A 16,895-nucleotide genomic window follows, 5' to 3' on the forward strand; every position below is an offset into this window, starting at 1 on the left:
TGCCCATTTGTGTCCTTTTTTTTGAGCAGTAATTCAAATGCTGGGATGTGCAACTTGATCTCGCACATTACTGAATTCTAATGTTGCTTAGATTTTTTTTAAACAACCATATCATAATGGGCTCCTCTCCACTCCTAACAATTTCAAAGTGCCCAAAAATCCCTGACCAAGTTTCTAAATCCTAAAATTAAACAAATAACTTAATTAATTAGAAGATCAGACAAATAGTAAACAAATAATTACAAGGCTCACTGTTTCTTGGTGATATTAACGATGTTTAATGTGAGGACTACATAATATCCATGATTACTTTGCCTTGGAACTGCCCAAGAGGGAGCATCACAGTTTATACCAGTCACCCAAAAATGTCTGAATGCATTTAGTATACTACATTTATAGAAGTGATATATCTTGAAAGGTATCTAGCAAAATGCTAGTATTTTAAAAGTTCTGGGGATTAAAAAGAATAGACCTTAATAACCTAAAAATCTTACATTCTCAATTCCATTCTTGATGGAGTATAATAAATGTAGCATTACTATGAATTACTTTAGCTAATAACCTTTTGAGGCATCTAAAAATAATACTAATATTTTGATTCCTGGGAAAGTGAGTCTGTGTTTTCTGTATCCATTTATACCATGATTTTATATATCCCACCCTATCGTGGTGTTTAGCTCCCTCCCTCCTTTCCTCTCCTTTCCTCCCTCCTTCCTTTGTCTTTCTGAAGTCAATTCATTTTTATAATCAGCATTTGGGAGCTGAAAGTGTCCTTGAATATTCTTTACTTCAACTTTTTTTAAACTAACACATAGTACACCTTGGCCAACGTCTACAACTAGTTAAAGATTGAGAACTAGACTTTAGGTCTGACTTATCTCCTTTCATATGCAATACTGCATGTATTTATTGCCTTGGTTATATATCATATACTACCAGTGTTCTGGTCTTCCTGGAAGTGTATCTGTCTAAACCACACAAAGAACTTTAAGATACTAGTTTTTGATTGTCTGTTCCTATACCATTCCACATTCTTCCCAGTAGTATGGTCAAAGAAACAGAGTGGACAAAATCATCTCAGGGAAAAATGACAATTAATTCTCATAAATAATTAATAATTTAGATCCTAAAATCTTGAATACAGTCAACATTTTTGTTATTAGTTCTTTAGCTACCTGAATTAAGAGACTTATCTGCCTCCTTTCAGTGCACTCAAGAATTTTCTCAAGTTCTCCCTGTAGTGTATTTTCATTGGTTTAGCATTTTAATATCTAGAAGAGTACAACTTGCTTATCTAGAAAATTTACTCTTCTAGATTATTTATGAAATATTAAAGAATAATTTTGACATCAACTCCCTTGATAAGTATGAACAACTCTATTTCTTATTTATTTACCAGAATAATCCACTTATTTAAAACCAAATTTCCTCAAGTCCGTTGTTCTATAAAGGCCTTTTATAGTCGTTTTCACTCAAAAGAACACACAATAGGAAACAGGGATAGCCACAAAGAAAGTTTATAGTCCAGTTTTTTTTTTTTAAAGTAGAGGGGTACTGCAAATTAGAACAGTTTATGAGTTTTACTTTGTGATTTGATTCATATCCTACATATAAATCAAGAGTTTCTATCTTATGTAAATTTATCCTTGCTATTATAAATTATAAGTCTAAACCAAAAAACCCCAACTCTGGGTGTACAGTAATTTGAGAATAATATGGGAAGAATCATCACCTCAGGTCATTGAAATGCTGTAGCTATTTAATTTTTAAAGATTTATTTATTTTAGAGAGAGAGAATGAGCATGAGTGGGAGGAACAGAGGGAGAGGGAAAGAAAATCTCAAGCAGACTCCACACTTAGCGCAAAGCCTGATGTGGAGCTCAATCTCATGACCCTGAGATCACGACCTGAGCCGAAATCAAGAGTCGGATGCTTAACCTATTGTGCCTCTCAGGCGCCCCTAACTGTGGCCATTTTAGATGTAGCTGAGGATAGGCAGGCTAAAAGAAAATGCCCAGGACATAGAAAGGCAGATAAGCAGGTGGCTGACCATATTTATGTGTATCACTATTCTATAACAGGAATATTGGTTTAAAATTCATTGCTACAAAGATTATGGAACCTCCTAATGATGATGATGATTTACAGTAATTAAAAAAATTTTTTTAATTCCATACAATGAATTTTATAAATAAGTAATCTACTGCTTTCAAATGAAGAAGTATAACCCTTTGATGAACTGGGATTCTAGAACACTTGCTTTTACTGTTCATCCCCAACTTATTCTCAATTCCATTTTTATCACTTCCCATTCTGTAACATATGCCTACACTCCTTTTAAAATCTCTCTGATCCTTTTCCAATTTCTTTTTTTTTAAAGATTTTATTGATTTATTTAAGAGAGAGAGACAGCATAAGCTAGAGGGGCAGAGGGAGAGGGAGAATCTCAAGCAGACTCCATGCTAAGCTCAGAGCCCCAACTCGGGGCTGGATCCCAGGACCCTGAGATCATGACCTGAGCTGAAACCAAGAGTCAGATGCTTAACCGACTGTACCACCCAGGCACCCGTTTTCCCTATTTTTTTGTTCTCTCTATTTTTGTCCTTTTTTCCACTTGCTTTCTGGAACCTCTTTGCTATTTCATCTGCTTTCCTCATGTGCAGGTAGTCTTGCCACTTTACCCCAAGATATCGAGTTTGCATGGTGCTCTCTGGCAGGCCCAAATATCCTATTTTAACTCTCATTTAAGCAGTTCTCCCTTCTTCTGGCCCAGCCAAGAAGCCACCACTCCTCTATATCTTCCCACAAAGCTACCAATCTCTCAGATAACCCAGCTAAGTAGTAAAACAGTAAACTCTTCAAACTAAATCATACTAATGTTTTGATAATCTTTACACACCTTTGCTCAACCCCCAACTCGTCCTATGCCCTCAGGGCAAAATGTTTGCTAAAATAACTTTACTTGGTAAAATTTCATACAAATTAGGTAGAAAACTGGTATTGGGGATGTGTGGTGGGCAGGAGACTGACATTTAAACATACAAAGCAACCTATTTCCCAATATATTCCAGCCTTGGAATAGGCAAGGAATTGGTGAATAAAGAAAATAATGATCCCTGTTGGAATTTCCTGATTCTACCTGCTTCCTTAGGTCTGATTCAGTTATGTCCCATCTTTGAGATACAATGACCAAAGGAAAAGAGGGTGTGCCAAAGGTCTGTCCAGGTTTCCAATGTCTAGATGCAGAGATCATTCAGGGGGTCCCAGAACACTGAAGCCCCATTGCCAGAAAAATGAGACATCTGATAATCTGACTTACAGACCCAGGGGGTCAAAAGGATCTCCAAGTTTTCTGTCCCATATCTGTTCATCTCTCTTCCTCCTCTAGCTGATCACAGAAACACTTGTTTTATTTTTTTTTTAAAAGATTTTTAAATTTATCTGACAGAGATACAGTGAGAGAGGGAACTCAAGCAGGAGGAGGGGGAGAGGGAGAAGCAGGCTTCCTGCCAAGCAGGGAGCCTGATGTGGGACTCAATCCCAGGACCCTGGGACCATGACCTGAGCCGAAGGCAGACACTTAACGACTGAGCCACCCAGGGGCCCAGAAATACTTGTTTTAATTATATGAGTATAATACTAATGATCATTTATAGCTAATTACTCATGGCACAGTAATAAACATCAAAGTGCAGTTAGCTTTGTTGTTAAGCTTTACTTTAATATAAACCTGTGTTTTACTCAAGTGGTTTAATCTTCATACCTCTATTCAAAGGGTAGGTTTACCTGACTAATTAAAACAACACTAGGGGCGCCTGGGTGGCTTAGTCAGTTAGGCATCTGCCTTTGGCTCAGGTCATGATCCCAGGGTCCTGGGGTCGAGCCCTACGTCGGGCTCCCTGCTCAGGGGGGAGCCTGCTTCTCTGTCTCCTCTTGGCTTGTGCTCTCTCATTACCTCTGTCTCTCTCTCCAAAAAAAAAAAAAACAAAAAAAACCCAACACTAACAGCAACTAGAAGGAACATTAGAAATGTCTAATAAATACTGGTTGCATGAATCAATACTGTGTTTACTTAAAAGTGGCATGTGTCACTCAAACATTCATTGAACACCTACTACACGCAGACAAGGATTTATCTTTATTTCATTTGAGGGAATTAGCACAGACTTCATGAAAATTTGTGAGGATGGAGGAGGGTTTTACAGCAGAACTTCACTAACACCCTCCCACCCTTAGTGTTTCCTGTCTCTGGACTCTCTCTAGCTATACAACCAATTGGGTGATTGATTCTCCTTTTTTCAAGCTCTTGCATTATCCAGTTTTATTCTGATCATTAATTGCTATTAGATAATATGTGCTTTGAAGTTGCATCTGCACAACAGTTACACCTTTGCCTTGGTAAACGAGATCATCATTTGGAAGCATTGATCCAAAATTAGAATACAGAGGATCAAATATAACATCAAATAACACTTCTTTCCTGGACAGCTGTGTCCTTATACAGAAACACTGTTCAAGTGTAATACTGATGTAGAAGGAAAGGGAGAAAATACTACTGGTGATTACAGCTCAGTTTCAGAATGGCTGCAAGGATAGGCATTTTAACGCTTAAAAAAGAAGGGCCATATCTCAAAATGATGGTACTTTCAATATAATACATTTAGTTTTATGGAAAATAATTTCAAGGACATAATTACAGAGTTCATTTGAATAGATACAAAGACTCATGTACATCCTTTTCACTGATATGCAGTGAGTCACAGAAATACTTGGGAGCTGTAGAGATTGCATACTACATCTACACACACCACATCCAAATATACACATATTCTTTAAATCCTCAAAGATATATATGTACATCCAGACATACAGAGAACCATAGTTATGTTTGATATTCTGGGCAAATATAACAATTTGAAATGTTAAAATAAGACAATCTTCATACCTTTTTAAAAACTTGTAAATATCACACATGTATAAATAAAGTTTGAGCCAAATTATTTATTCTTCTTCAAATTGAGCCTTTACTTTAAAAGGCATATGTCAAAGCTGAAGTTAAGAAAAACTTCAGAGACTTTTAAGGACGTTAAAGTTAGTTGAGTCTATTAGTTTACAATATAAAAACTGCCTGTTCACAAAAGTCTTTCCAATATTTTCAAGACCATATTCTAAAATCTAAGCCAATTTATTTTCATGTCTATTTGTTTTATGAGTGTAATTTATTAGAGAACAGGTAAATAGCATTTACCAGGTCGTGATTCATTATATTGCAATAAACTCAGGACAACAATGCACAATGAAAAACCACTTCACACCCACTAGGATGGCTATTAAAAAAAAAGAGAGGAAAATAATGTATTGGTGAGGATGTGGAGAAACTGGAACTCTTGTACATTGCTGGTGAGAACGTAAAACATGCAAACCGCCGTGGAAAATAGTTTGGCAGTTCCTCAAAAAGTTAAACATAGAATTACCACATGACTCAGCAATACCTAAAAGAATTAAAAACAAGTATTCAAACAAATACTTGTAAACAAATGGTCCTAGCAGCACTATTCACAATAGCCAAAAGGTATAAACAAACCAAATATCCATCAATAGATGATGGATAAACAAAAATGTGGTATATCCATATACTATGGATTGAATGTCTGTGTCCCCCTAAAATTCATATGCTTAAGCCCTACTCCCCAAAGTAACAGTATTTGAAAATGGGCCCTTAAGAGGTAATAAGGTCATGAGGGTAGAACCGACATGAACAGGATTAAGTGGCCCTATAACAGAAACAAGAGAGGTAATCTCTTTCTACCATATGAGGATACAGTAAGAAAGTAGCCATTTGCAAACCAGGAAGTAGGCCCTCATCAGAGATCAAATCTACTAGCACCTTAATCTTGAACTTCCTAGCCTCCAGAACTCTGATAAATGAATGTTTGTTGTTTAGCCACACAGTCTCTGGTGTTTTGTTATAGCAGCCTGTACTGATTAAGACATAATACAGAATATTATTCAGCCATAAAAAGGAATAAAATACTAATACACTGCTACAACATGGATGAACCTTGAAAACGTTATGCTAAGTGAAAGAAGCCATACACAAAAGGTCATATAATATATTATTTCATCTATATAAGATATCCAGAATAGGTAAGTCCAGAAGCAGGAAGCACATTGGTGGTTGCCAAGGGTTGGAGGAGTAGTTAATGGGACTGACTGCTTAGTGGGTATGGAGTTTTCTTTAGAATCAGTGAAAATGTTTTGGAACTTGATTTAGGTGGTAGTTGTCACTGTGAATATACTAAATAAAGTAAACTGAATTGTTTACTTTAAAACGGCTCATCTTATGTTATATGGACAGTGAAACAGAATCCTGGATTTTAAATCTGATTAAATATAATGTTTAAGTAATATCTCAATTTTGATCAACACATACAGGTCCATTATAGAGTATGTACCTAATGTGTCTGAACATAAGAAGAATTATTCTCCAAAATATATCTATCATAAATATCTTGTTGTGTTTGGGGTTCTATCAAGTTGCTTGACAAAAGGCTTCCTCGATTCATGTATTTCGAGAAACAACGTACTTATCGGAGAAGATATTTAGTGTGAATAAAACCATAATCATATGCTGGTTTGGGAAACTCTAAGTTCACCTGACAGAACTGGTTTTAAAAAAAAAAAGAGACAAATAAATTTAACATTAACTTAGTATTTTCTGATGCCAAGATTCCACAGTTGCAAGTGCTCATGTCCTTGTATACAGAGCCTTTTAGAGACCACTTTAAAAAGTAACCCAGCAGATAGTTATATGTAGAGATAATAAACAGCTATCTACAGTACAAAAACAAAATAAAACAACTTATGAAAATGGATACTTATAGAATTTCCAGTAGTGGCCTCATATAGATTCAAAAACTGCTTCATATCAAAAAATTTATGATAGTTCAAAATGTAGCTCTACTGATGACAAAGACACAGATGTAAAAGCTGCCTGGGTGGCTCAGTTGGTTAAAGCGGCTGCTTTCGGCTCATGTCATGATCCCAGGGTGGTGGGATCAAGCCCCGCATCGGGCTCCATGCTCAGCGCTCCCTCTCCCTCTGCCTGCCGCTCTGCCTACCTGTTCTACCTCTCTGTCAAATAAATAAAATCTTTAAAAAAAAGTATTAATAAAATTGTTTTATGAAACTTGAGAGGTAAAAAAAGTAAAGTTCCTGAATAATTATTGATTTTATATAATGCATAATTTTAAATACATTTGAGTTAACCAAAAGAAACCTTTTTGGGATATTCTTAATGGGAGAGTAGAGTATCACTTTATATTCAAGGATTATCAGTATATGCATTAGAGAAAAGACTGAAAAGAGCTACACTATAAAATCTTACAATGATTAATTTGAATGCTAAAAGTGATTATTTGGGGACTGTGATTTTAATTTTCTCTATACTTCTTTTGCATTTTCAACATTTTCCTTAATATATATGTACTACTCTTGATTAAAACAAAGCAGTAAAAATTGAAAATAAAACTTATTTTCTTAATGACTCAAAATCATAGAATCTTTGCTCTAGAAGAGTCTAACCTATAGCCAAATTGTAATAATCTTATCTATAACATTTGATATCATCCAGCTTTTTCCTGATATAAAGATCAGTATTTTGGAAAACAAACAAAAAAACTTGTTCCACTGTTAAACAACTGAAAACTTCACTGATTCATCAATTTTATTTAGTCTCTATCTATGCCAGGGGCTGATGTTTGTATAATAAACTCAAATATGTACTGTTCTCTAATTTTCTGCTACTACTATTTTCAATTTTATAATCAGGAGAAAGAACACAGGTCTACACCTCTGTTTAGAAGATAATCTATGAGGTATTTTTAGACTGTTCTCAAAAATTCCTTAAGTCTTCACTTTTCCAGGATCCATAGTCAATTCTGTTCCTTTGTATACCCTACCCGCCATTCATTAACATCTTAAAAATGGTGTAGCCAGGACCTAAAACAACATTCCAAATGATTTCTGATCAGCCCTAGTCAGAATTAATGCCAGGATATCTGAACATTCTTCCTTTATGAATGCAGTTTAAGACTATATCAGCACTGCTTGTAGTTATATATTATTGACTGCTTAAGATTATAGTCAATGGAATCATCCAAGTCTATTTTACTAGCAACTCATGTCTTCCAAATCTAATGCTTAAGCAATGCATTTTCCCACTTTCAATTTTAGAAAAGTTTAAATATGGGAGGAAAATTCATCTTAGGATAAAGGAAATATATCTATTTCCTGGTCACAGAAAGCTCTCCATCTCCCTTCTATATTTTTAAGTTTGACTAAGCTGACTACTGAATCAATCGACTATTTATTGCTTGTTTTATCTCTAGGAAATTGTACACCTTTAATGTTCAGTTTATGAAGAAAATCATAGCATCAAAGGCAGTGTAGTTGATTAAATGAATCACTTAGGGTCTTAATCAGAGAGGAAAGAAAAGTGGACACACAAGTGATTAAGAAATGATGACTCTCCCTGGGTCTTTTAGAAGCCACCAGTGTACAAACTCTGTTTTTCCTCTCTATATTTTCGCAGCAGCATCAACCCCAGAAGGCAAGAGAATTCTCTATCTACATCCCTTATATAAGTTCTAAGAAAGAGAGTTCTAGAATTCCAGTTTTCCTTCTGTTTATAAGATATCTGACTTTATACAAATATAGCCACCAATTTATTTCCAGGTTTAAAAAATTTGATATAAATCCTTGGGAAGCAAGAAATGCTAACATTCTAAGTTTCAAATACAAATTTGAAAGTTAAATTGTACTTTAGTCTTAATAGTGAAATCTCTATAGCTTCTCATGTGCCAAGATTTATTATAATCTGCCAAAAATGAGAGAAACTACATCTACTGGAAAAATTTTATCTGCCACTATTTTGTTCAAAACCATAAAAGTAGTAGCCTAATAAGTGGTTAGAAAGGATGTTTCCTACCTGTGTAAGTACTTAATATGCCCACTTTTGTCCTACACAGATTTTAACTAAAAGAATGTCACTTCACACACATATGTAGCTTTCTCAGAAATGGTAAAAAACAGAACTAAGTGTTTGGAATTACCTTGAGTGGTGAAGTTGAAGAGTGCAGGTGTGTCTCGCCCATTTGGTAATTTGACATTTGGGTCCCTTAATTCATCAAAAAATGAATGTGCACAAGCTTCCAGTGGTGTCAATCGGGCAGTTGGTGTATACTCCAGCAGACGGCTACACAGTGCAATTGCTTCCGGTGGAGTCCGGGGTCGGAAGACCTGCAGTACAAAAAAAGGCAAAGAACAATTAATGCTTTATTATAAGAATCATAGCATATTATCCTTTGAGTATGAGTTCATTCCCACCACTTACAACAACATGGTTGCATTTGCAAAAGGAACCTTCTAGAATGAAAAGAGTTAACTGCATATGATTCACCACACTGGGGTGAACAGTTAATTACAAACTATATGAGAAAAGCTCAGAGAAAAAACTAGGGGAAATTAAAAAAAAATCTGCATTTGCTAATCATAAAGCAGTACAATTAAATATGTACACAAAATACAATATGATAGGCACAAGAGGAAGGCTGAGTTCTTGAGGCAAGCACAACTAGAAGAATATTAAAATTTTCTAAAAGTTTTGACTACGGTGGCAGTAAAAAAAAAGGTTGCCTCTTGTGTGTGATTTTTAGCAGAACAATTGTCAGTAATGAACAGCACTACTCAAATTTGGCAATCAATATTTTTTGAAAAAGAAAAGCTATTTACTTTAGGTCTAGAAATGCTAATGATTTGGTATTATCTCTTCAATAAACAGTCTATCTTATCTGAAGAAATTCTTGAATACCCAGAATTTGACAAAATGTCTGAAACTGTTTTCTCAAAGAATAGCTGTTATCATAAAAGCTGTTATCACATGGCCAGATTACCCTCATTTGAATGAATATTCTAGGGTCTTAATTAGGGAGAGAGAAATGTACTTTTCATTAAGTGCATTTCATTAGAAGACATTAACTCATAGAAAAAGTCAGCTGAAGGCTATGTTGAAGCAAAATGCAAATAAATTAGTTTGCTTAAAAGAATAGAAAGCTTTCTACACATCTATGTCTTAAAACTCCAAATCGATACATAAAACTATGAAAATAACTTTGTTCTAAATTATGGACAGTTGAAGAATAAAAGTAGAAAGGGGAAAAACAGAAATAAATATAAATAGATGGAGAGAAAGCCTTTGAAACTAAAGAAAAATGAAACATATATCCCTTGATAGGGGGAAAACAATCAAATAGAAGGTGTGGTTGTGGTAGTGGACAGACATATAAAGAGAGGCCGATGTGTATAAAGGGAGAGAAATAGTGAGGGAAGGACATGTGGATTGTGATGAGGATGGAGGAGCCTGGGAGTAAGGTTTCCTAATGAGAATGGCTCACGTAACATCTGACTATCACTTAGGCTGAAGGTAGCAGAACTAGTTACTACTATAGAGCTCATTACTTTTCAAGAGACTATAAGAGTACTTTCTACAGTGAAAACCTTTGTTTTTCCTTTAGTTTTTATACAAAGTTTATTACTAATAAAGATATTTTCCATGGAAATTGAGAAATTGGTTTGGGTAGGATCCTAGGAATTTATTTCATAATATCAAAGACCTTATTTATTTGACTATATTAGAAAACCCTCTGTACGGTCAAAAATTGCTTTATCTTTATTCTTTTGAGTGATCTGACTCACCCCAGTCAAGGAAATCTTAGGTATTGTATTATTTGAAATGTCTGGATCTTCCACTGTTCTCAGTCATTTTTCCCTCTCTTGCTTCCTAGCCAGGTCCATAATCAAACTCCGAATGTAAAAGAAAATAATCAGTGGGAAAACTCTGAAAATTTTTCACAAAAATATTAAGCATTACTGACATATTTTATCCCTGAGGGCTGTTTGTATTTATTTCACAGCATATGGATTTATTTTGCTAGCTAGTCTAAGGGAAAATGCTTTTGCACCAATAAGGGAGTGCATAAGTAGAATTAAAAGTACCACCAAAAGTAGAAATAAATATCTCCGGCCAACATTCAAATGTAGGGTACCTGGACAGTGAATGTATTTTAAGTGAAAAAATTTCATGTTACATTAATGAGGATTTTGTATTAAAGCTATTAATTAAACCAGTATTGTAAGCTTATCTCTAATTATTAAAAAAAAATCATCCACATTCATTTAGTATCTTACTGGCTACAAGTAACCATCCATGTTGGTACTAAGACACGTATTAGCCTATTTTGCCAGGGAATCCTAACTCATGGAATCAAAGAGTTAAAAACAATTAAGAATTCATTCTAAGAGCCCATATTAAAATCAAGACTTAATCTGCCTTTTAAAAAGTACCATTGTTATTTTAAACACTTAGAGAGATTCCTGATGAGCAAAGCCTTGGTTTAGTACTCTATGGATTAAGGTTAAGTGGGAAATTACGTGGAGTTAAAGCCCAGTGTCTTCCAAAGTTCATATTTGTCACCATAATATAGGGTGTGGTAGCATTCTACTTCAAAAAGTTACAGACCAAACTAGAAAATAGCTCTTCTGAATTATCTTTGTGTCTAAAGAAAGGGAAACCAATAACAACTGAAATATGGCTTTTAATAACGAAGTTTCTAATGCCATTTTATTGCTTACTCATTTAAACTGTTTAACATTCAGAACCTTTAGTTCTGTGCATCTTTGTTAATATTTATTCTTGTAAAAATAATTTCTAAACCCCACAGTTCCTAAACTTCAGTCTAGATGTTAATAACTCACTCAGGAGACTGACAATCTTAATATACCATAAGTAAAACCTATCCCACACAGTGGATGGAAAAAAAGAAAAAAAAATCACAGCTACCTACATTGTTTTTACTATTACATTTCTAGAATGAATAATGGTTTAACCTTTCTAAAAAAAAAGTTTTCCCCCTAGTTTTATAGATCTGCCCTGAAATTTTGGGAAAAAAAAATTAAGTACATACCCGCACTCCTGAGGTGAAATGTCCTGTTCCTGACGAATCCTAAAGATGATAATGCAGTGAAATAATCCAAACAGGGGAAGTCAATCCAAAAGAGAATAGTCCAGCAAGGAAAAATATATCCAGTGTTATAAGAAATCCATGGTGTGGGGGGGGACATAGAAAATGTTTATACAGTTATAAACTTTAAACATCAGTCTCCACAGTAGCAAGTCCAAGTTTTAAAAATTATTTCACCACAGTGTATGCAAAAAAATTTTTTGATTGCGCAATGGTGAGGCACAATAAAGAAACATTTTAATTTTAATTTATTATGTTCCAATGCCAGTGCGTTTATTAAAAAAATACAAAACCAAAAAAAGTTAAAATCAAAATGAAATCTAGAAGTAAACTTCCCAAAGTAAAGTGTTTGGTCTTCTACGGACCTGGATTCATCATCCATTGACATGGCTGGGAGGGGGCATATTAGCCTGCTTTTAAAGACATTAGTTCCCAATATGCTAATTTTTATCTATTAATATATTTCAGTTAGACAGTATAAACATTTTTTGCTTAATTATTAGTGATGAGAGGAAAGTAATAAATAGATTTAATTTATATTACTACAGATTTCAAGCCAGATATTTTCAATTTGTGTGAGCTAAGAAGGATCAGGCCACCGCGGATTATTCTCCATTTTGGATTGACTTCCCTGCTAAAAGATATTTGCTGACATTCTCATTATTTTAGGATTCTTCAGGCAAATGACATATCACCTCAAGAGTGCGGGTATAACTTACTTTTTCTATTGTGGGCTTTGCCCCCTCATACCCTTGCACCCATTACTTAGTAAAAATAAATATAGAACATTCTTTCTCCTTTTTGGAAAAACTCACTGAAAAAAAAAAAAAACCTACATCTTTGAGCACTACAAATTCAACACAGTTTCATGTGCAAATATGCCCAATTCACCCACCAAAAGCTAAACAAAAAATATATACAATAAACAATACAACTAAGGGACAGTCACAGTTATAGGTGACATGCATAGTAATGTACACCAACACCTAGGCACAACGGAGCCAAATATGCAAGGGAGGTAGTAGGATCTATTATGTCTAGGTATTGAGAACAAAAAATGGCAGAACTCACCAGTAGCTGTGAATTCCCTTGGCTATTCTAAGAGAATTTAACATTCTTTTAGGATAGTTTCCAGTGGGGGAATTAATATTTTGCAAAATAAATAATCCGCGGATTACTTTTAGTCTGCAGACTAAAATTTAGTACACGGATTAAAATCCGGCCCATCAGAATAAAAATCTCTCGTGAACTAAAACACAATCAGGTAGACAAAAATAGAAAGCGAGACTAAAAAAACTGAGAGCACAAAGTAAGACTCAACTGGGCCAACTAACAATTAGTGCGCAGACTAAATATGGCCAGCCAAGTATGTTAGCAAGGCCATGAAGAGCCCAAAACACCCCCTGTAAAAACTAAAAACAAAAGTAAATAAATAAAACAAAACAGAACAAAGCAAAAAATAAATAAACAAAAGAAAGAAAGAGAACAGAAAGGAAAAATTGAAAAGAACCAAAACACTGACATGAACTTTTAAGTGATTCAAATACTACCTCACCTGTGCAGCAACTCATTTTCTTAAATTGAAACAAACTGTCACCACAAATACTAGTCCATAGAAGAAACTAAAAGAAAATTCATTTTTCAAAAAGAAAGTCTCTATGGTATTTAACAAATGCAAATGAGTCCTTAAATGAAGACTTATTCAAAATAAATTTGCATTTGGATAACTCAAAAATGACAGAGGCAATTTTCCCCTACATGGCCTAGGACAAACTTTCGCCATCAAATATCAAATTTCAACCTGGAGCTAACTGTTACCACTGAATCTTAAGCCTTTTAAAATTACCATTTATAAACAGTCATATATACAATATCAAGGCCTACGGTTGATTCTCACAGCATCAGCTCTCAACAATTCTACTGTATTAACAGCCAACCAGAGCAATGTAGAAATGCCTATGGGCAATGATAATCTAAGTAGAACATGGAACAAGTGCTGTGCCTGTTCCGACAGCTAGTCCTCCCTAGATTTCACTGTGATAAATGTACAACACAGACACTGTTCTCTGGTTATACAATACACACAATACACAAGGACCCAATGTTAAAAACTGATAAACCATGAACTCCTAAAGGAGCAACCCCAATGCTGGCTCTCAAGCCATCTATTAATCATCTAAAATTATTTGTAATTTGTAAACCTAAATACAGGATTAAAGTGAGACAATGCCATGGATTTGTTGAATAGTTATGTTAATTACCAGGTTAAGTAGCTACAAAAAGAACTTAAGTCTACTAAAGAGCTGATATGTGGTACATAATTCATAAGAAACACAAACATCCTTTCCTTAGCCACAACAGAGCCACCATTCAATAAATTTTATCTGTACTTATTAAAAGGCTTACTGAGTTTTCCTGAGCTCTGTTACACATAAGACATATTATATGTGTTGATATCAGCATTTAACTATGCAATGTAATTTCTTCCTCTAACTTCATTCACTGATAAAATAGTCCTGCAGGCTTACACAGAAGTATGATTTACCAAATGTCCACTTACTCAATTTAATCTCTTATTGTTCATAAAATAGTTACTATAGTCAGACTGACCTTCTTAGGAATACAGGAACATTTTCTTTTCATCCACACCTCCTCATCTTAAGGGACAGTCCCCAAGGCTACAATAATTTCTGGCCTTACCAACATCTAAGCAAATCTAAATCCTCCCTCAAGAGCCCACCCCACCTAGTCCTTCTATCACCTTTAAGGAGGCTGGCTTCCTTTTTAACTCCACCACCCTCACTGGAGATCTGACTTATACCTACAGTATGTGAACACCTACAACACACAATCAAGTATATGGTTATATATTATTCAATACTTGCTTAAACTGAGTCAGATATCACCTGTAAGCTTTTCAAAAACAAGGGCTATATATTTTACTTCTTTTGCATCCTTTATAGTATCTGAGTATCTGGTACGGTGCTGGGTACATAGGAGATATGGGTTTTAAGGAACAAATGATATATTAAAAGCAGACTTTTGCTTTCTTTTTTAATCCACCCCCAACCCTACCTCTCTGCTCCCCACAAGTGATCTTCAAACTTATGCCTTAGTATTCTTTCTTTTTTATATTATTCCCCTTACATAGGGATTAGCCATCCTAGTGGCTAGATTTTAAAGTGCATAGTTTCCAGCAAAGAAATGGAGTGTAACCAGTACACCTAGAAAAGTGAGGAAGTCTACTCACATGGGAAAATAAATGTTAGACAAGGAAAAGTGATTATTTAACACTAATAAAGATGTAGGTGGAAAATTCAGTAGAGAACATAGTGTATTTAATGAGACAAGTGATAATGGATTAGTAGAATGTTCAGGGCAGAGGGATGTTAAGTAGTAATATAGAAACTAATTTACCTAAGCAATAGAACAAAAAAAAAGATGAGTACAATCTTAGGAATCAGTAGAAGTCCGAACACAGTTTTATGCTTTCTGGAGTACATGGGAGCAAAACCAGAAAAGGCTGACAGAGTTCACCTGCAAAAAAGAAGTCTGACAATTTTTGTTTTGTGCTCTCTCGACCCCTCTGAAGGCATTTTTAATTTTTATTTTTTTTAAAGATTTTATTTATTTATTTGACAGAGAGAGACAGCGAGAGAGGGAACACAAGCAGGGGGAGTGGGAGAGGGAGAAGCAGGCTTCCTGCCGAGCAGGGAGCCCGATGCGGGGCTCGATCCCAGGACCCTGGGATCATGACCTGAGCCAAAGGCAGTCGCTTAACCAACTGAGCCACCCAGGCATCCGGCATTTTTAAAGGTTTATTTGAGAGAGAGAGAATCTTCAAGCAGACTCCTTTCTGAGCACGGAGCCCAACTCAGGGCTCCATCTTACAACCCATGAGATCACCACTTGAGCTGTAAACCAAGCTCAACCGACTGAGGCACCCAGGTGCCCCAAAGGCATTTTTTAAACTATAAATGTGTATAGTTGAAACAGGAGTTTATCAAGTGAAAAACTTTGTATCGAAGGGCTCAGAAAAAAAGGTAAGATTATAAATAAAGTCTTAAAAAATTAGTAGGAAAAAAATAAGTATAGTAGGGTTTTATGTTTAGCTTTAAACATAGAGAATAATAAACACAACCTGTCCAGTCTAGTCTGGTACCTTAACAGCTGAAATGACCTCAACCTCAATTTTCTGATTACTCTTAGCTAGTTGTAAATAGTAACTAAATTCATTCATTTTCAAGTATGTGGACAGTGTTCTAAGAAATTGATATGTAAGGACTGACTTGTAGATACTGCTTTTTAGGATACTTAAATAATAATCTATGGTACCACATATCCCACAGACATTTAACTATTAAATAAACTTACTATGTATGCCAAAAACTTAGTAACAAACATTTTGAAGTAATTTATATCCATCTTATTATTACCACCATGAAAAAGAAATTAGGAACTGCTATAATACATATGGCATGACTTGGAAGGTATTATAAGAGTTACATGGTGGGAATTAATCATAGAGAGCTCAGATAATTAGAAAATATTTTATGGGAGAACTAAGATTTGAGGTCTTGAGGAAAGGTTAAGATGTGGTAAGCAGAGAAGATCATTCTAAGTGTGAGAAAAAGATACTAGTAAAAGAAACATACATGGCTTCTCTGGGGAACAGAGGTTAGGAAGGTTAGGAACAGGACAGAAGTAAACCTCTTGCTTCTCTGGAAAGAAAAGATAGAAACATTAAGTTTCTATTATCCAAAATGACTATATAATCCGTTATCCAAAATGGGACACTTTTGAGAGTGAAGGGGC

General features: G+C 35.0%; 1 protein-coding gene across 2 annotated transcripts in view; it reads right to left on the minus strand.

Annotated features, from left to right (window-relative positions):
* The window catches only part of GSK3B (glycogen synthase kinase 3 beta), a 205,993-nt gene that overhangs the window by 23,389 nt on the left and 165,709 nt on the right, over positions 1 to 16,895 (minus strand). Inside the window, exons 9-10 of one of the 2 annotated variants that reach the window (XM_028110545.2) lie at positions 12,024 to 12,062; positions 9,114 to 9,300 (exon numbers count right to left, since the gene is read on the minus strand). In XM_028110545.2, coding sequence (XP_027966346.1) covers positions 9,114 to 9,300; positions 12,024 to 12,062 — 226 coding nt within the window. The remainder of the gene's footprint in view (positions 1 to 9,113; positions 9,301 to 12,023; positions 12,063 to 16,895) is intronic. The other variant, XM_028110546.2, reaches the window with a different exon arrangement.

Source organism: Eumetopias jubatus, unplaced genomic scaffold, assembly GCF_037043125.1.
Source record: "Eumetopias jubatus isolate StellerSeaLion01/CBP00866 unplaced genomic scaffold, mEumJub1_p1.0 scaffold_1, whole genome shotgun sequence".
NCBI lineage: Eukaryota > Metazoa > Chordata > Mammalia > Carnivora > Otariidae > Eumetopias > Eumetopias jubatus.